The following is a 20,937-nucleotide window of genomic DNA, read 5'->3' as shown; positions in this document are numbered from 1 at the left end:
AGAGGTAACATGTCCGGTGTGCGCTTTACGCACGTACTTTGAACTGACCTGGGATATCCAGTTACGTGACCAGCTTTTTGTATGTGTTGCTAATCCAGCTTGTGGCAAGGAGCTCTCTAAGCAGAGTCTCTCCCACTGGGTTGTGGAAGCTATCGCCCTGGCATATAGCGGCAAGGGTTCCCTAGCTGTGGCAGCTCCCACTTCACAAGAGGTCTGGCAGCGTCTTGGGCATTGTTTAAAAGGTTGACTAGAGGAGATATTTGTGCTGAGGCGAGTTGGGCATCACCACAGACGTGATATTTTATTGCGTGGATGTCACAGCTCCCAGTGTAGCCGACAGTGTGCTTACGGCTGTGACCAGAAGTAACCAGGCAGCGCGCTGTGTGCGCAATACCCAGGTCTGGGTGGTCTGCCATGAGCTGTTTAATTTACTATCCGTTGGGTTCTGCATGGGGCGTGATTCTATTTCCCCATAGTATGTTATAATGAAGTGGACTGACTGAAAGGGAACGTAATGTTATTGCTATAATACAGTTCCCCGATGGGGAGAAATTAGGTACAACACTTGTTTGGCCCCGCGCCACCCGTTCCTGGGCTCGATGAAAAGCAGTATTAAATGGAAGGAATCAATCCAGTTTCACTCCTACAGGGAACAGTAGTTATAGTCACAACATTATGTTTTCTCTGCCATGTTTGTAAAATCTGTTTTGTTACCTCTTCCTTCAGGTGGTTGGTTGGAGGCTAATAGAGGAGACTGGACGGCCATTTTGGATTCCCAGACCGATGCAGTTAAGGGACCAGGGGAGAACGTCACTGAGCAGGCCAGGACCAGAGGCGACATAGTAGAGGTCTGTGGGTGGGACAGCGTCCTCAACTCTGGGCCTGGGATCAATACTGTTGACCACAACCAGAAACAGACAGACAAACACAAAACAACAACTGAACTTAGTCTCTATGACAACAGACTGGCTGAGACCACAGCGAGGCGTAGATTTGGTCTACGGGGACAGGGAGGTGTCCGTATGCGGCTGGAGAGAACAGACACTGACTCCGCTAGCGATGCTCCGTCCTGCTCCTATAGTTGTGATTCAGAGAGACTGATGGCGCCTCAGGTTAACCCTCCAACAGGTGCTTCCTTCAGCCTGCCTTCTATAGCATCTATCAACTGGAACATGGATGCTGTGACAACACAGACACTCCCTGGCCTTCATCCTCCTCACACTCTCCTAATGTTAAACCAGACCTCAGACAATGCTTCAACACTAAATGGCTACACAAGCCCATTGACAAATGACAGTAATAGAGACGGAATCAGTAAAGAGAAGCGCTTCCTGTGTTCGTTCTGTGGGAAAGCTTTCAGTTTCCCCAAACAGGTGGAGATCCACCAGAGGATACACACAGGGGAGAAACCATTTGGCTGCCACCTGTGCCGGGCCCGTTTCTCCCGATCGACCCACCTGAAGAGGCACCAGAGGGTCCACACAGGGGAGAAACCCTACAGCTGTCCACAATGTGAGAAGAGGTTCTCCCACCAGCACAATATGAAAGTGCACCTGAAGGTCCACACGGGAAAGGCCGTTCGCCTGTACGCACTGCGGGAAGAGGTTCTCAGAGAGGAGATATGTCAGGATACACCAGCAGAAAATGCACACGACTCATGTATAGAGTATAGTGACATGTAATGTATAGTACAAGCATTATGCTACAACTGCAATAACATCTGCTAAACGTGTGTGTGGCCAATATAATTTGATTTGATGATTTAGTACTAGATAGTTTGTAGTTCATTCTGTTAGTTTGGGATGTAGTAGGGAACTGGATGAGGTGAACTGGGGAAAGAAAGAGAGTGAGACTGTTGGTGTGATGGTGTCTGTAAAAATGCTTCACTGATGTAAAGTGACAACCTTGTTCTATTTGTGTGCAGTGTAAAGTTTGATCCTTTTCAAAAGTATTCTAAATGTAATTTGATCAAAGTGAGGGTACCAGATTTACAGAAAAGGTCAAGTGTTACCATAATGAGAAGTTATTCGACTTGTCACGTATCATTTTATGCAATAAAAGTACTGTAATTCACATTATGAGTGTAGGACTATTTGATTGAAATTAAATAACACAACATTGACTGTGCTGACTGACTTAGTTATTTTTGTATCATTGCAGGGACTGAGTTTCCCTTATCTCAGTCAAAACAAACATTATACTTAATTCACATATGGACATTTTGTATAATAAACTACATTGGCTCCATATTGTTAGGTACTTGAATCACAGTGTTAGAGATGGGCTTGACTGTGGTGAACATTTTATAATATTATGTTTGTGTTACGGTAAAGTTTCTTATATAAATCTTCTGTTCAATTTGTGTTTACTGTCTGCAGTCCATGGGGGACCTGCTGATATCCAGTGTTGCTGGTTTTGAGAGATTTTACCACGGAAGTGGCTGGTCTTAAACCATTGCCAAAGATCAGGAGCCGTCGCTGTTCCTTCTGAGTAGAAACTGGTACCGAACCACAAGGGCCAGAGACTCCACCACTACACAGAACACAAGCTGCGGACAGATGGATTCAATAACTTCAGTCCTGGTGGTCATCAGGGAGACAGAGGCTCCAGTCAGGGATCCAGTCTGCAGCCCAGACCCTTCTCTTCACAGTCTCAGTGCAGGGATGGAGCAGGGCCTGGGGCTGATAGAGATAGACCCTCCTGTTCCTATGATACAAACACCACAGTATCCATGATGAACAGAGCAGGTCACCCTGAGCTTCAGCCTTCACAGAGAGTGGTGGGAGACTCCCCTGGTGGTAGTCTGGTAGTCTATCAGCAAGTCTGTCTTCTCCTTCAGGGTCTTGTGTAATGCCTGGTGACTGGGTTCATAGAAAGCCTGGATCTAGCCTTCCTCAGCTACCTCAGTACAGACAGGGTCAGGATGAGCGTTCAACACGAAAGTTACCTAGCCTACATCACAGCACACAATCCCAACAACACCCAAAACAATGTCTAGAGGGAGCTCAAAGACTAGCTACCTGAGGGGGGTGGCTCCTGCTTCTCTCTCCTCTAGTGTCATTGGGTCACAACGTGGGAGGTTGAGCATTAGGATGGACGCCGACAAGTCGTACCCCTCCTCCACGTTTGGGAATCACTTTACTGAGGCGAACTGTGAATAAGCACCAGACCGTTCACATCAAGGAGAGGTCCTTCAAGTACAAACTATGTTACAAGAGCTTCTCCTTCCTGACTAACCCTTACCAGACATAGGAGTGTCCACAAAGGGGAGAAATCGTATCAGTGTGACTTGAGATGTACACGGGAGATCTGGGAACCATTCTTTGGTGACATATTATAGTTATCATGTGAAGTGTCTTGGGTAAGAGGGTAATTAACCACGTACCCCTTATTAACCCTTCGTTAACTTGTCATTTGAAACAGGTATAAACAAATACCTGTTTTTAGAGAGAAAGTAAACATGGACTAGAACAGGACAGTTAAATATTTACTTTACTGAGGTGATGTAGATGGAATAAAGTAATTATATTATTTTCTACTCTATTCTTGCTAACGCACTGTTCTTTATTAACAAGTATGCTATTAGCTTGAAAGATACTGATCATAGATGGTGGTAGCGTTCAGGAGTGTGTGAAATATTTTTGTTATTTTCACAATTGGGAGTTATGGGCACAGTAGCTGCAGTGAAAGTGCTGGCTTTTGATGAATAAACAAGATGTAGGTGTTGAGGCTTGACCCCAGATGTCACTAGTTACATAAGCCACAACCACAACAAAATTGGCTATATTGTAAAAATTGGTCTTAATTTAAAGGTGCAATATGCAAAAATCGCTCCACCATTTCCTGGTGGAAAAAATTATAATAGTTAATGTGCCACAACAAGCAGTGTAGAGAGTCACTGTACCATCCAAACCCGCTGTGAAATATATTTTCAATAACCCAAAATATTGTATTTTCAGCTGTTGGGAGCTGGTGTATGAAACCAAAAGCAAGACACAAAAAACAAAAATGAAGAATGGGAGGCATAGAAACAGAGCACATAGAACAGATCTACAGCTTTTTAGACTTGCTTTCAATGTGAATTTGGTGAGGTAGCACATAAAAATACACATTGCATCTTTAAGGTTAGGCAAAAGCTTAGCAGTGTGGTTAAGGTTAGAGTTAGGTTTAAAATCAGATTTTAAGAAGACAAATTGTAGAAATAGGAAGGGTTTATGACTTTGGGTCTGTGGTAAGTAGTGATGACCCTTGACCCCTCACTGGCCAATCAGAATGTGCTCCATGGCTAAATATGTGGTTGCTTCCAATGTAGGCCTATCCCATATTTGTAAAATATGTTTAACATGTTTGCAGTCCACAATTTTTTGAGTAATTGCATGGCTTCAATATAAAAATATATTTAAGCAATAAGGCCCGAGGGGTGTGGTTATATGGCCAATATACCACGGCTAAGGGCTGTTCTTATGCACGACGCAACACAGAGTGCCTGGACACAGCCCATAGCCGTGGTGTATTGGTCATATATCACAAACCCCCAAGGTGCCTTAATGCTATTATAAACTGTTTACCAATGGAATTAGAGCAGTAAAAATATGTGTTTTGTCAAACATGTGGTATACGGTCTGATATACCACGGCTGTCAGCCAATCAGCATTCAGGACTCGAACCCCCCAGTTTATAATGTTAAACATAGCATTTGCACTGAAATGCATTCATTATGTCTGAGCCATGGACATGCCAAATGTTGTTAATAAGAACATTTACATTCCCTAGGCTATTGATAAGACCTAAAAGATTATGAGAAATTCAAATAAAATTTATTTTAAATAGGCTATCTCTAAATGGTTACAGACACCAGAATTGCTCACCAGAATAAGACCCTCGATACTTATTGGAAAGGAACATCAAGCTCATCACCTTGCACATTCCCCACTCCGTGAAGTTCATCATAATTTATTTAATCTGTAGACTAATAAACAGTGGTGTAAAGTACTTAAGTAAAAATACTTTAAAGTACTACTTAAGTAGTTCTGGGGGGTATCTGTACTTTACTATTTATATTTTTTTACTACTTTCACTTCACTACATTCCTAAATAAACTAGTGTACTTTTTACTCCATATATTTTCCCTGACACCCAAAAGTAGTCATTCCATTTTGAATGCTAAGCGGGATGGGAAAATGGTCCAATTCATGTACTTATCAAGAGAACATTCCTGGTCATTCCTACTGCCTCTGATCTGGCGGACTCACTAAACACACATGCTTCATTTGTAAATTATGTCTGAGTGTGCCCTTAGCTATTGTACATTTAAAAACCAAGAAAATTGTACCGTCTGGTTTGCTTAATATAAGGAATTTGAAAAAATGTATACTTGTACTTTCAATACTTAAGTATATTTTAGCAATTACATTTCGATGCTTAAGTGTATTTAAAACCAAATACTTTTATAATTTTACTCAAGTAGTATGTTACTGGGTGACTTTCACTTTGAATTGAGTCATTTTCTATTAAGGTATCTTTACTTTTACTCAAGTATGAATATTACGCACTTTTTCCATCACTGTTAATAAACTGCATGCTTTCCCAAGTTGCAGTGAGAGGACAACACAACATAACACAGCATGACTCCAAGTTTACTTTGATATGATAGTTATTATTGCAATATTTGCACATAAAGGCGTTTCCACCTCCATTTCTCGCATAATTTATTTAACTGACACAAAAAGATCCCACCATGTCGAACGAACAAATTTTCTGTCGGCATTAATAAAATTGTACCGGCATTTCATGTTTCTGTCAGTCCTGTCGTTGCTTTTTTCATGCATCAGGTAATCTATCTGCATGAAATTGTTGGATGGAAACGTGGTTACTGACTTATCTCTGAACAGGGGGAAAAAACAACAGCAAATTCACTAATACATTACATAGGATGAAGAAACAATACTCCATGCCGCAACTCCATACTATTTGTAAGACATAGAAAACTGATCATGCATTTTGTACCTAACATTGTACCTAACATTAGCCACCTAGCTAAAATTCGTAACATACTGTACGTTTAGCAAATTCATAACGTGTAATTCGTAACATATCATACGAAATGGGTGATGGAAATCCACACATTAATAAATACCATAAGAAACGTAACATATCATACTAAATGGAGTGTCTCGGATTTACGTTCAGTGCGGGTAGGCTAGTGAGTTTACATGATGAGATTATTATGGATAAGAGCCAGAAAAAATGTATTTGTCAAACCGCAGTCAAGCATCGATCAACATGTCACCAGAATAACCTTAATATTTATTGGAAAGGAGCATCAAACTTACTGTATCACCTGTATTACTGTACAGCACTTCGACCACCCTGTGAAATTCAGTATAATTTATTTAATTTGTAGCTTAATTAACGGCATGGTTTCCCATGTCGTAATTGGAGGACCACACACCATATCATCACGTGACTCCAAGTTTACTTGGATATGATAGTTATTATATTAATATTTGTGCATAAAGTTGTTTCCACCGCATTTACTCACATAATTAAGTTTAACGACACAAAAGATCCCACCATGTCAAAAGTAGAAAATTGTACAGAAACTCCCTGTTTTCGTCACAGCTGTTGTGATTTTTGAAAAATATCGTATGATTTTACTTGCATAAAAACTGTGGATGGAAATGTGGTTAGAGTAAGGAAAAAGTTTGGTTCAAATCGGATGTTAGGTACTATGTTTATTTAATATTATATGAGTCCTATAAATTAAAATGGCCAATTTGGGTGCAATCAATTACATTAATTTCAAAATATATTTCATCAAAATAATATTGCAGGAATGGTAATCCTGTGTTTCTAACCACATAAACGATTTCAGGATAGCCTAAGATGGCTTGCTGAAATGACATGGAAGGACCCCTATGAATCAAATCAAATCAAATTGTATTTGTCACATACACATGGTTAGCAGATGTTAATGCGAGTGTAGCGAGATGCTTGTGCTTCTATTTCCGACAATGCAGTAATAATAACCAACAAGTAATCTAACTAACAATTCCAAAACTACTGTCTTATACACAGTGTAAGGGGATAAAGAATATGTACATAAAGATATATGAATGAGTGATGGTACAGAGCAGCATAGGCAAGATACAGTAGATGGTATCGAGTACAGTATATACATATGAGATGAGTATGTAAACAAAGTGGCATAGTTAAAGTGGCTAGTGATACATGTATTACATAAGGATGCAGTAGATGATATAGAGTACAGTATATACGTATACATATGAGATGAATAATGTAGGGTATGTAAACATTATATTAGGTAGCATTGTTTAAAGTGGCTAGTGATATATTTTACATAATTTCCCATCAATTCCCATTATTAAAGTGGCTGGAGTTGAGTCAGTGTGTTGGCAGCAGACACTAACAGTCTGATGTCCTTGAGATAGAAGCTGTTTTTCAGTCTCTCGGTCCCAGCTTTGATGCACCTGTACTGACATTTACATTTACATTTAAGTCATTTAGCAGACGCTCTTATCCAGAGCGACTTACAAATTGATGCATTCACCTTCATGACATCCAGTGGAACAGTCACTTTACAATAGTGCATCTAAATCTTAAAGGGGGGTGAGAAGGATTACTTATCCTATCCTAGGTATTCCTTAAAGAGGTGGGGTTTCAGGTGTCTCCGGAAGGTGGTGATTGACTCCGCTGTCCTGGCGTCGTGAGGGAGTTTGTTCCACCATTGGGGGGCCAGAGCAGCGAACAGTTTAGACTGGGCTGAGCGGGAACTGTGCTTCCTCAGGGGTAGGGAGGCGAGCAGGCCAGAGGTGGATGAACGCAGTGCCCTTGTTTGGGTGTAGGGCCTGATCACAGCCTGGAGGTACTGAGGTGCCGTTCCCCTCACAGCTCCGTAGGCAAGCACCATGGTCTTGTAGCGGATGCGAGCTTCAACTGGAAGCCAGTGGAGAGAGCGGAGGAGCGGGGTGACGTGAGAGAACTTGGGAAGGTTGAACACCAGACGGGCTGCGGCGTTCTGGATGAGTTGTAGGGGTTTAATGGCACAGGCAGGGAGCCCAGCCAACAGCGAGTTGCAGTAATCCAGACGGGAGATGACAAGTGCCTAGATTAGGACCTGCGCCGCTTCCTGTGTGAGGCAGGGTCGTACTCTGCGGATGTTGTAGAGCATGAACCTACAGGAACGGGCCACCGCCTTGATGTTAGTTGAGAACGACAGGGTGTTGTCCAGGATCACGCCAAGGTTCTTAGCGCTCTGGGAGGAGGACACAATGGAGTTGTCAACCGTGATGGCGAGATCATGGAACGGGCAGTCCTTCCCCGGGAGGAAGAGCAGCTCCGTCTTGCCGAGGTTCAGCTTGAGGTTCAGCTGACCTCGCCTTCTGGATGATAGCGGGGTGAACAGGCAGTGGCTCGGGTGGTTGTTGTCCTTGATGATCTTTATGCCCTTCCTGTAACATCGGGTGGTGTAGGTGTCCTGGAGGGCAGTTAGTTTGCCCCCGGTGATGCGTTGTGATGCGTTGTGCAGACCTAATATCAGTCAGTTAATATGACCTTTATGAATTATGAAGCCTTTATGTGCATGCATTGATTACATAATGTTTCAAGTCTTAAATGCTTCAAAATTCACAAAGTTATGTTAGCTGATTAAGAATCTCACGAATCAAATCAAATGTATTTATATAGCCCTTCCTACATCAGCTGATATCTCAAAGTGCTGTACAGAAACCGACCATAAAACCCCAAACAGCAAGCAATGCAGGTGAAGAAGCACGGTGGCTAGGAAAAACTCCATAGAAAGGCCAAAACCTAGGAAGAAACCTAAAGAGGAACCAGGCTATGAGGGGTGGCCAGTCCTCTTCTCGCTGTGCCGGGTGGAGATTATAACAGAACATGGCCAAGATGTTCAAATGTTCATAAATGACCAGCATGGTCAAATAATAATAATCACAGGCAGAACAGTTGAAACTGGAGCAGCAGCACGGCCAGGTGGATTGGGGACAGCAAGGAGTCATCATCCCAGGTAGTCCTGAGGCATGGTCCTAGGGCTCAGGTCCTCCGAGAGAGAGAAAGAGAGAATTAGAGAGAGCATACTTAAATTCACACAGGACACCCGATAAGACAGGAGAAGTACTCCAGATATAACAGAATGACCCTAGCCCCCCGACACAAACTACTGCAGCATAAATACTGGAGGCTGAAACAGGACAGGTCAGGAGACACTGTGGCCTCATCTGATCATACCCCCGGACAGGGCCAAACAGGCAGGATATAACCCCACCCACTTTGCCAAAGCACAGCCTCCACACCACTAGAGGGATATCTTCAACCACCAACTTACCATCCTGAGACAAAGCCGAGTGTAGCCCACAAAGATCTCCGCCACGGCACAACCCAAGGGGGGGCGCCAACCCAGACAGGAAGATCATGTCAGTGACTCAACCCACTCAAGTGACGCACCCCTCCTATAGACGGCATGGAAGAGCACCAGTAAGCCAGTGACTCAGCCCCTGTAATAGGGTTAGAGGCAGAGAATCCCAGTGGAGAGAGGGGAACCGGCCAGGCAGAGACAGCAAGGGCGGTGCGTTGCTCCAGAGCCTTTCCATTCACCTTCACACTCCTGGGCCAGACTACACTCAATCATATGACCCACTGAAGAGATGAGTCTTCAGTAAAGACTTAAAGGTTGAGACCGAGTCTGCGTCTCTCACATTGGTAGGCAGACCATTCCATAAAAATGGAGCTCTATAGGAGATAGCCCTGCCTCCAGCTGTTTGCTTAGAAATTCCAGGGACAATTAGGAGTGTGACCGTAGCGTACATGTAGGTATGTACGGCAGGACCAAATCAGAAAGATAGGTAGGAGCAAGCCCATGTAATGCTTGGTAGGTTAGCAGTAAAACCTTGAAATCAGCCCTTGTCTTAACAGGAAGCCAGTGTAGGGAGGTTAGCACTGGAGTAATGTGATCAAATTGTTTGGTTCTAGTCAGGATTCTAGCAGACGTATTTAGCACTAACTAAGTTTATTTAGTGCTTTATCCAGGTAGCTGGAAAGTAGAGCATTGCATTATTCTAACCTAGAAGTAACAAAAGCAGGGATGAATTTTTCTGCATAATTTTTGGCCAGAAAGTTTCTGATTTTTGCAATGTTACGTAGATGGAAAAAAGCTGTCCTTGAAACAGTCTTGATATGTTCGTCAAATGAGAGATCAGTGTCCAGAGCAACGCCAAAGTCCTTCACAGTTTTATTTGAGACGACTGGACAACCATCAAGATTAATTGTCAGATTCAACAGAAGATCTCTTTGTTTCTTGGGACCAAGAAAAAGTTAACATTATGTTTTGAATAACATCCCCTTCTCCAAAAGAATGTGGTGATCAATGGCATCAAAAGCAGCACTAAGGTCTAGGAGCACGAGGACAGATGGAGAGCCTAAGTCTGACGCCATTAAAAGGTCCTTTACCACCTTCAGAAGTGCAGTCTCAGTGCTATGATGGGGTCTAAAACCAGACTGAAGCATTTCGTAGACATTGTTTGTCTTCAGGAAGGCAGTGAGTTGCTGCGCAACAGCTTTTTCTAAAAATGTTTGAGAGGAATGGAAGGCCGATTCGTTTTTTATATTTTCTCGGTCATGTTTTGGTTTTTCAAGAGAGGCTGTATTACTGCCACTTTTAGTGAGTTTGGTACACATCCGATGGATCGAAAGCCATTTACTATGTTCAACATAGGAGGGCAAAGCACAGGAAGCAGCTCTTTCAGTAGTTTAGTTGGAATAGGGTCCAGTATGCAGCTTGAAGGTTTAGATGCCATGATTATTTTCATCATTGTGTCAAGAGATATAGTACTAAAACACTTGAGTGTCTCTCTTGATCCTAGGTCCTGGCAGAGTTGTGCAGACTCAGGAAAACTGAGCTTTGGAGGAATAGGCAGATTTAAAGAGGAGTCCGTAATTTGCTTTCTAATGATCATGATATTTTCCTCAAAGAAGTTCATGAATTTATTACTGCTGAAGTGAAAGCCATCCTCTCTTGGGGAATGCTGCTTCTTAGGTAGCTTTGCAACAGTAGAAAAATACATTTTGGATTGTTCTTATTTTCCTCAATTAAGTTGGAAAAATAGGATGATCGAGCAGCAGTGAGGGCTCTTCGATACTGCACGGTACTCTCTTTCCAAGCTAGTCGGAAGACTTCCAGTTTGGTGTGGCACCATTTCTGTTCCAAATTTCTGGAAGCTTGCTTCAGAGCTCGGGTATTTTCTGTATACCAGGGAGCTAGATTCTTATGACAAATGTTTTTAGTTTTTAGGGGTGAAACTGCATCTAGGGTATTGCGCAAGGTTAAATTGAGTTCCTCAGTTAGGTGGTTAACTGGTTTTTGTCCTCTGACGTGCTTGGGTAGGCAGAGGGAGTCTGGAAGGGCATGAAGGAATCTTTGGGTTGTCTGAGAATTTATAGCACGACATTTGATGCTCCTTGGTTGGGGTCTGAGCAGATTATTTGTTGCAATTGCAAACGTAATAAAATGGTGGTGTTGGGCAATTAGGCCTGGCTCGCAGTCTGTGTTCCAATTCATCCCAAAGGTGTATGATGGGGTTGAGTTCAGGGCTCTGTGCAGGCAGGTCAAGTTCTTCCACACCGATCTTGACAAACCATTTCTGTATGGATCTCGCTTTGTGCATGCTGAAATAGGAAAGGGCCTTCCCCAAACTGTTGCCACAAATTTGGAAGCACAGAATAATCTAGAATGTCATTGTGCTGTAGCGTTAAGATTTACCTTCACCGGAACTAAAGGGCCTAGCCCGAAGCATGAAAAACAGCCCAGACCATTATTCCTTATCCACCAAACTTTACAGTTGGCACTATGCAATGGGGCAGGTAGTGTTCTCCTGGCATCTGCCAAATACAGGTTTGTTCTGTTCGATTGCCAGATGGTGAAGCATGATTCATCACTCCAGAGAACCCGAGTCCAATGGCAGCGAGCTTTACACCACTCCACTTCAGCCAATGCTTGGCATAGTGCATGGTGATCTTAGACTTGTGTGTGGTTGCTCGGCCATGGAAACCCATTTCATGAAGTTCCCGACGAACAGTTCTTGTGTTGATGTTGCTTCCAGAGGCAATTTAGAATTGGTTAGTGAGTGTTGCAACCGAGTACAGACAATTTTTACGCGTTTCAGCACTCAGTGGTCCCGTTCTGTGAGCTTGTGCTGCCTACCACTTCGCAGCTGAGCCGTTATTGCTCCTAGACATTTCCACTTCACAATAACAGCACTTACTGTTGACCGGGGCAGCTCGAGCAGGGCAGAAATTTGACAAACTGACTTGTTGGAAAGGTGGCATCCTATGACGGTGCCACAATGAAAGTCACTGAGCTCTTCAGTAAGTCCATTCTACTGCCAATGTTTGTTGATGGAGATTGCATGGCTGTGTGCTCAATTTTATACACCTGTCAGCAACGGGTGTGGCTGAAATAACCAAATCCACTCATTTTGAAGGGGTGTCCACATACTTTTGTATATATAGTGTATGTTCAATTCACGTCATTGCTCTCTCTCTTGCTCTGCTGTGTGTTGTGTGATTCTTGCTAGCTATCACTCAAACGGAAAATGGTGCAGCACAGCTTCCAGAAAACTGTTTGTTGCTTTCAAACTAGGGATTTCGTAGCTAATTGAGTTAAGACAGTAACTGATCTCACCCTATTCTGCACCCCGACAATGCTTTATAACCAATATACATTAAATATACCTACCTGCACACACACACACACACACAAACAAACACCTACTGTACATGTCAAAATGGTTTAGTCAGGTCTGTCTGACTTATCATTGCTGACTTATTTTTACCCACAACATCATATTTATGTCCACCATGATGGGTTTAACAACAATGAAGTCATTTTGTAACTGCAGTATAGGACTCAAACATAGTGGGGATGGGTCAACACTCCATGTTTAAGGTGTGTTTATTATCTGTGTGTACATACCTGAGGGAGTGTATGTCTGTGTAATCTGTATCACCTGTCTCTTCCAGGAGGAGGAGGAGGGTCCAGAGGTGCTGCTGGTGAAGGAGGAGGGTCTGGGGAACCCTGAGGGGACCATGGTCATGGAGGACAACCAGACTATACCTCCTGAACCCACAGAGGAACCAGCTGAGCATCACAGGACCACATACACTCTCACTGAGGTGAGTCCACTGTGAACTCAAAATCAAATCAAATGTAATTTGTCACATGCTTCATAAATAAGAGGTGTTAGAGACACAACTCTGAGCAGGAGTTGCCTATTAGATAATAATAAATAAGACTATGCAGACAGATGGAAACCTGATCATCAATCAGCACTTCTACTCTGAGATTCTTTGTGAATAAACCCAGGTCTTGATTAAATGTGTCTTAAGTCTGTGCATGCCGTTGAATTATCAAACCATTAGTGTAAAGTAATCAAATCAACTAACACATTTGCAAAGTATCAAATAAATTAACATGTTTGCATAGTAATCATAGCACTTCCCCATTGCCCAATCAGAAGATGCTCCATAGCAGGGGGCTCATATCAGATTTCTTGATCCAACATCCTCTCACTCTGTATCTCTTACAGTCAGTAGACATGGAGGATGGGAAGCCTGATCTGCTGTTGGTCAAAGAGGAGACAGTAGAGGATGGACCACAGAGCATTGATCTGCTGAGTGGACTAAAGATGGGGGAGCAAGGTAAGGTAGAAATACATATAGCCTACATACAGTAATAGATCTTCAATGGGAGTAGTGATGCACCTGCCTATATTTCTTTCTTACTTTTCTTCATTCATAAAATGAAATCAATACAACTTGAATACTATCCGGTGAGGGCATTCATAGCCGACCTCTCAGAGGAGTTCCAGCTAGCCATTTTTTCAAGTCTGTTCTGAGCTTGAAAGATACTGATCACGAATAGGAGATTTGATGTGTAATGTAAAATAAAAAGTACCGTAATTCAAAGAACATTTCATTTAGCCACACCCTTTGAGCTATGACGCCAACCAATAACGTCCTTTCTCTTCAGTGTAAACGGAAGTAAACTGACCATAACTATTTCCAAGTTAGCGTTTTTCTTGTTGTTATTTAGACGTTTATTAACACCATGGAATTCAAAATATGACACATTTACCTGCTCAGCATCACATACTTACCCCGTGTAGTCTTTAATTTACGTTGGAAACAGGACTTGGTTGATAGATAGTATATAGGTGACGCTAGCTAGCTGCTAACAATGGCTGACTGTATGGTTTTTCACACTCAAATAGCCTCCGTCATGGAGGTGTTAGCGAATGCAGCCGTGGCAGAGATCTGTAAACTCGTAGACGACGACTATGCAGTGTTTCGTTTGGAAATAACTCAAAGCCAGAAAGAAAACAGGGCATTGCGGAGGAAATTACAGCTACAAGAACTGAAGGTGGCACGGGAGCGCGTCCTCGCCAGTCGTCCCAGTAGTGTCAAGCTTGTCAACCGATACAGAGGAATGGCAAGAGGTACATTTTGCAACAGGCGATGCTGAGGGGCACCACATTACCTTATGCACATGTGTTCAGACGTGTTACCCAGAATTGTTTTTTGGAAAGTATGCAATAATTCCCCCAGTCCCCTGATTACTTATCTAACCAAGTTATTGATTGACTCTTTTTCCTATTATTTACTCAATTAAAACAGTATGATGCATGGAACACAATACCTTTATCAATAAATAGTGGGCCTATATCAAGATCATATGAGAAGTGTTACATTACATCCACTATATAGTGTTGAGCATTGACAGTAGCTAACCTAACCACTGCTTTTCCCCCAATCATTCTCTCAGGTGAAGGAAATCTCACTGGAGACCACAGGAGCTTTGTGAAGCCAGTGGGACACAATACATGGAGAGACGACCAACCAATCACTGTTGATGAGGGGAATGGAACCTCAACCCAGCACGTTATTGTGATAGAGGTTAGTGTAATAGTGTTGAATTGAAAGTGTAAATCAAACGTGTCTGTTTATTTTAGAAAGGCTCCCCTCATCCATTCACTTGCTTACATGTACATCCTCATATATCTGCCATAAGCAGGCATGTGCACAGATAGTGCTCCACTTGTGCAGAGCACATGCCCCTTTGCCCTTCCAGTCTCCAAAGTGTCCTTTTGGGTGGTGGTAGAATTTCCTCCAATTTTTTTGTTTGTTGTTGTCAAGCTTGTCACCCCCCACCCTGTTGGTTGCACCTGTTGGTTGCTCCTGTTGATCTGCCCTGTACGGAGCTTGTGCACGCCCGGTTGTGCCTATTTCCCAGTCTGCCTTGTACGGAGATTGCTACTAAATAGAAACAGTGCTGCCACAGTAGCATAACATTTTATTAAAACATAATAACACATGATTTAGCCTACATCATCGTCAATATTTGGTCTGGTTGGCTGATACAAGCAGCGGAAAGAGGCAGAAATACAGAGGTAAATCACAACCAGTAAAAGAAATCGAGCTAGCTAACTAGCAGATTTACATCAATCATCAACACCAATGATCAGCCAAAAGCCCAACCTCTTTTACCAATGCCAATCATGTCTTCAGGGGTAACTAGCTTGCTTACATTTTGTGATGATGAGTGAGTGAGTGGTTGCAGAAATAAATAGGCCTATGCTCGTTATTTATTTTCGCTACTGAGGCATTTTGGGGGGTCTCTGCATGGCCCGCCCATAGAAGAGCTTGTGAGACTTACCTATGACACTTATCTAATTCAGCTCATGTACCGATAATAACCTCTTTCCTCTTGTGTCAGTCTGCAGATACAGAGGCTGCAGGTCCTGGAGTCAAGCAGGAGATGTCTGAAGGAGAGGAGGATCCACGACACAGCACCAACATCCAGACTGGAGCGCCCCATATAGTCACGAAGGACCCCAACACCACCCCAGTGCAGCCCAGGGACATCAGTAGAATGCCGAACGCCATCCTCAAGTCTGAGACAGAGACATTAACGAGGCTGGGGAGACTGGGCTGTCCTACTCCCCGCTCAGAGTTTTTACTTTATGGTAACCCGAGCCAGAGGACAGTTCTGTCCCATCGGGACTCAGGTGATGCGTTACAGACTGGCAATGATCCGTCCTGTTCATACGCTACAGAGATAATACCTGGTGACGTGCCTGTGGGCTTAGATACACCGACTAATCCAATAAGAGGGGACTGGAACCAGTACAGTAGTAGCGTATACTCTGAAGGGTTCCTAGATAAGAAAGGGGAGGGTCTCGTCGTAGATGAGGTGACTGTGAAAGAGGAGGGAGACGCTCCTCTGACATGGAATGAAGACGAGACTCACTTAGGAGGACAGTCTCAGGGCAACACTAGTGACTTCTTGGACTACAGGGAAAGCTTAGAGCCAAATCCAAATATCGCAGTCCACTCCCCTTTACACGCGCTCAGGGATCGCGACCCAGTGTCCACGTCGATGGCACCTTCCGATTCACACGGACGCATCCTTTTCGATCAGGTATTGAACTCAAACGACAAGACTAGAGTCCAGGCTCGGGAAGTGGGAGCAACATCTGGCGGTAGTAAAGAGAAACGGTTCTTCTGCATGTTCTGTAACAAAGGTTTCAACTGCCCCCAGAAGGTGGAGATCCACCAGAGGGTCCACATAGGAGTGAAACCTTTCAGCTGTAGCCAGTGTCAAATGCGCTTCTCCCAGGCTTGGAACCTGAAGATCCACCAGAGGGTCCACACAGGGGAGAAACCTTACAGCTGTAGCCAGTGTCACATGCGCTTTGCCCAGACTTGCAACCTGAAGAGGCACCAGAGGGTCCACACAGGGGAGAAACCCTACAGCTGCCCCCAGTGTGAGAAGAGGTTCTCCCATCAGCACCAGCTGAAGATGCACCTGAAGGTCCACACGGGAGAGAGGGCCCAGTATTACCCCCAGACTAGCAGTAACGAGTCCTGACCTCAATTTAATTCCACGTGACTAACAGTAACTAGGCTACTCCAAAACTGCGCTCTGTAAATGAATGGCGCTGATGGGCGTTAGAAGCCTGCAAACTTGCTAACAGCATCAATTCGCTAATAGCCTGATACTCAGCGCTCTAGTTAACATGATAAAGTGTTGCATTCTGAAAATGCAGGTGTATTGACCATGGCATTCAATTTGAAGTTCCACATTTTTGTTATTTAAATAGACTCACTGCTAAACTCAGCAAAAAAGAAACATCCCTTTTTCAAGACCCTGTCTTTCAAAGATAATTCGTAAAAATCCAAATAACTTCACAGATCTTCATTGTAAAGGGTTTAAACACTGTTTCCCATGCTTGTTCAATGAACCATAAACAATTAATGAACATGCACCTATGGAACGGTCGTTAAGACACTAACAGCTTGCAGAGAGTAGGCAATTAAGGTCAGTTCTGAAAACTTAGGACACTAAAGAGGCCTTTCTACAGACTTTGAAAAACACCAAAAGAAAGATGCCCAGGGTCCCTGCTCATCTGCGTGAACGTGCCTTAGGCATGCTGCAAGGAGGCATCATGACTGCAGATGTGGCCAGGGCAATAAATTGCAATGTCAGTACTGTGAGACACCTAAGACAGCGCGACAGTGATCATCCTTGCAATGGCAGACCACATGTAACAACACATGCACAGGATCCGTACATCCCAACATCACACCTGCAGGACAGGTACAGGATGGTAACAACAAGTGCCTGAGTTACACCAGGAAAGCACAATCCCTCCATCATGGCTCAGACTGTCCACAATAGGCTGAGAGAGGCTGGACTGAGGGCTTGTAGGCCTGTTGTAAGGCAGGTCCTCACCAGAAACAACTTCGCCTATGGGCACAAACCCACCGTCGTTGGACCAGACAGGACTGGCAAAAAGTGCTCTTCACTGACGAGTCATGCTTTTGTCTCAGCAGGGGTGATGGTCGGATATGCATTTATCGTCAAAGGAATGAGCGCGTGATTTCCTGCAAGTCAGTCTTCTGCTATGGCCAGCGAAGAGCCCGGATCTCAATCCCATTGAGCACATCTGGGACTTGTTGGATCGGAGTGTGAGGGCTAGGGCCATTTCCCCAAGAAATGTCTGGGAACTTGCAGGTGCCTTGGTAGAAGAGTGGGGTAACATCTCACAGCAAGAACTGGCAAATCTGGTGCAGTCCATGAGGAGGAGATGCAGTACTTAATGCAGCTAGTGGCCACACCAGATACTGACTGTTACTTTTGATTTTGACCCTCCCTTTGTTAAGAGACACATTATTCCATTTCTATTAGTCACATGTCTGTGGAACTTGTTCAGTTTATGTCTCAGTAGTTGAATCTTGTAATGTTCATACAAATATTTACATATGTTAAGTTTCCTGAAAATAAATGCAGTTGACAGTGACAGAATGTTTCTTTTTTTGCTGAGTTTATAATATAATATATGCCATTTAGCAGACGCTTTTATCCAAAGCGACTTACAGTCATGTGTGCATACATTCTACGTATGGGTGGTCCCGGGGATCGAACCCACTACCCTGGCGTTACAAGCGCCATGCTCTACCAATCCGAAACGTCTCATCCATCCTCCAAACCACACTCTCTCTCTCTCTGGGCTCAGAGTGAGTGGGAGAGGAGAGTAAAATGCATTGTGATTGCAACATTTCAAATTGCAATTGCAGGAAAATGACAGTTTTGAAAGCAAATAGGCCTACTGTTGTGACTGTTGGAGAGAGGAGGGTCTCAGCTCTCTGTAGTTATTACATTTATTTCTCAACTCTCCATATGGACCGCAGAAGCACTGTTTTTTAACCAAAGTGTCTGGTAGGCTATGGCTTTGAGATATAGCTTATACTGAAAGGTGCGCAGGATGTGCACATCTGCCATTTGCAGTGATTGTATAGGCCTATAGACATCATTGGGTATACTGAAAAAGTTTTAAGACATCACATCAACTGTTAACTAACTACATTAACTGTTAGATGAATCAATTACACAACTAGCAGCATATTATATGTATCAATCTAGCTAATAGGGGGAATTCTGACCAGAGTTAAGCATGTGTAAATGGCTGTAATTCCTGTAAAGTATGATAATAGCATCTACAGTGGGCAAAAAAAGTATTTAGTCAGCCACCAATTGTGCAAGTTCTCCCACTTAAAAAGATGAGAGAGGACTGTAATTTTCATCATAGGTACACTTCAACTATGACAGACAAAATGAGAAAAAAAATCCAGAAAATCACATTGTAGGATTTTTTATGAATTTATTTGCAAATTATGGTGGAAAATAAGTATTTGGTCACCTACAAACAAGCAAGATTTCTGGATTTTTTTCCCTCATTTTGTCTGTCATAGTTGAAGTGTACCTACGATGAAAATTACAGGCCTCTCGTCTTTTTAAGTGGGAGAACTTGCACAATTGGTGGCTGACTAAATACTTTTTTTTGCCCCACTGTAACTGTCAATTTAGTCTTCGATTCTTTCAATTTGTAGCCTACGTTTCATATTGTTCCATTGCCATTCTATTTACCTTTCATTCCTCTGTCACATCCTTGTAAGTTGTTCCAGAGAGTCGCTAGCATTAGTGGATCATATTAGGCTAACGTTGTGCAATAATTTGGGACATGTAGCCTATTTGAATGATTATGGAACTCAGACCACACGTAGCAGTTTAAACCTGGAGCCTGGTGCACGGTTCATGATTACTGGACCAGTCATTAGGCTGCAATTCCATGATTAGTGAGGGATAACGTATTTATAGGAATATTGCTGAACCCCTATTGTACAATTTTCTCACCTTCCAATATCTCATCGATTTAACTTGAATATGGCAACTTTCAGGATGAATCCAACCACTATTTTTGATTCATTAATATTTTGTGTGTAAAGGCTCTCCAAACCAGTTTTTTTGTGATTCATAAATACTTTCCTTACCCTAAATAATCTACAAGATCAGAGTATTTTTTAAATCTACCAATTGGTGCTGAAATGGGGGTGAATATATATACATATAGATGGCTTTCTTTCATTTATCCCTAATATTCTGAACCCGTTCTCTCAATATATTCTAATGAGTCTGTTAAATAAAAAAATATATAAACATGTTGGATAACATATTGAAAATGGTTACGCAGCATTGATGTACTGAGCTGTCGGTCTGATTGAGGCTTCAGAAGTGCATAGGAAAGGCGTACATTTCCTGAGTCTAAATCAGCCCTCATTGAGTTTCTACGTCATCAGATGGGGAATTGGCCCAAATCCGTATTTTATCATTAAGATGTCCCTAGTGTTGGTGAGTGCATCTGTCATTTCAACTGAATATTGTGATTACATTGATGAGGAATGAAATCAAATCGTAAATGCAACATCTAAAGGGTTGGTCCCAGGTTTCATGAGCTGAAATAAAAGATCCCAGAAATGTTCCATAAGCACAAAAAGCTTATTTCTCTCATTCTGCGCACAAATTTGTTTACATTTACATTACATTTAAGTCATTTAGCAGACGCTCTTATCCAGAGCGACTTACAAATTGGTGCATTCACCTTATTTTACATCCCTGTTAGTGAGCTTTTATCCTTGGCGAAGATAATCCATCCACCTGACAGGTGTGGCATATCAAGAAGCTGATTAAACAGCATGATCATTACAAATCAAATGTATTTATATAGCCCTTCGTACATCAGCTGATATCTCATAGTGCTGTACAGAAACCCAGCCTAAAACCCCAAACAGCAAGCAATGCAGGTGTAGAAGCACGGTGGCTAGGAAAAACTCCCTAGAAAGGCCAAAACCTAGGAAGAAACCTAGAGAGGAACCAGGCTATGTGGGGTGGCCAGTCCTCTTAATATAATAAATAATAATAATATATGCCATTTAGCAGACGCTTTTATCCAAAGCGACTTACAGTCATGTGTGCATACATTCTACGTATTATGGGTGGTCCCGGGAATC

At 42.9% G+C, this 20,937-nt stretch overlaps 2 protein-coding genes across 2 annotated transcripts in view; both read left to right on the top strand.

Annotated features, from left to right (window-relative positions):
- The window catches only part of LOC124012386 (zinc finger protein 205-like), a 303,385-nt gene extending 301,312 nt beyond the window's left edge, over window positions 1–2,073 (top strand). Inside the window, exon 6 of the mRNA XM_046325958.1 lies at window positions 727–2,073. Coding sequence (XP_046181914.1) covers window positions 727–1,682 — 956 coding nt within the window. The 3' untranslated portion in view covers window positions 1,683–2,073. The remainder of the gene's footprint in view (window positions 1–726) is intronic.
- Window positions 2,074–14,059: 11,986 nt separating this feature from the next.
- On the top strand, window positions 14,060–17,291 carry LOC124012408 (zinc finger protein 184-like). The gene is made up of 3 exons (XM_046325993.1): window positions 14,060–14,525; window positions 14,852–14,982; window positions 15,803–17,291. The coding sequence occupies exons 1-3, from the start codon at window positions 14,267–14,269 to the stop codon at window positions 16,955–16,957; spliced, it is 1,545 nt and encodes a 514-aa protein (XP_046181949.1). The 5' UTR covers window positions 14,060–14,266; the 3' UTR covers window positions 16,958–17,291.
- Window positions 17,292–20,937: the final 3,646 nt, after the last annotated feature.

Source organism: Oncorhynchus gorbuscha, linkage group LG24 (genome assembly GCF_021184085.1).
Source record: "Oncorhynchus gorbuscha isolate QuinsamMale2020 ecotype Even-year linkage group LG24, OgorEven_v1.0, whole genome shotgun sequence".
NCBI classification, from domain to species: Eukaryota; Metazoa; Chordata; class Actinopteri; order Salmoniformes; family Salmonidae; genus Oncorhynchus; species Oncorhynchus gorbuscha.
Note: the sequence above shows the minus strand (reverse complement) of the source record. Positions and strands in the feature narration are given on the sequence as shown.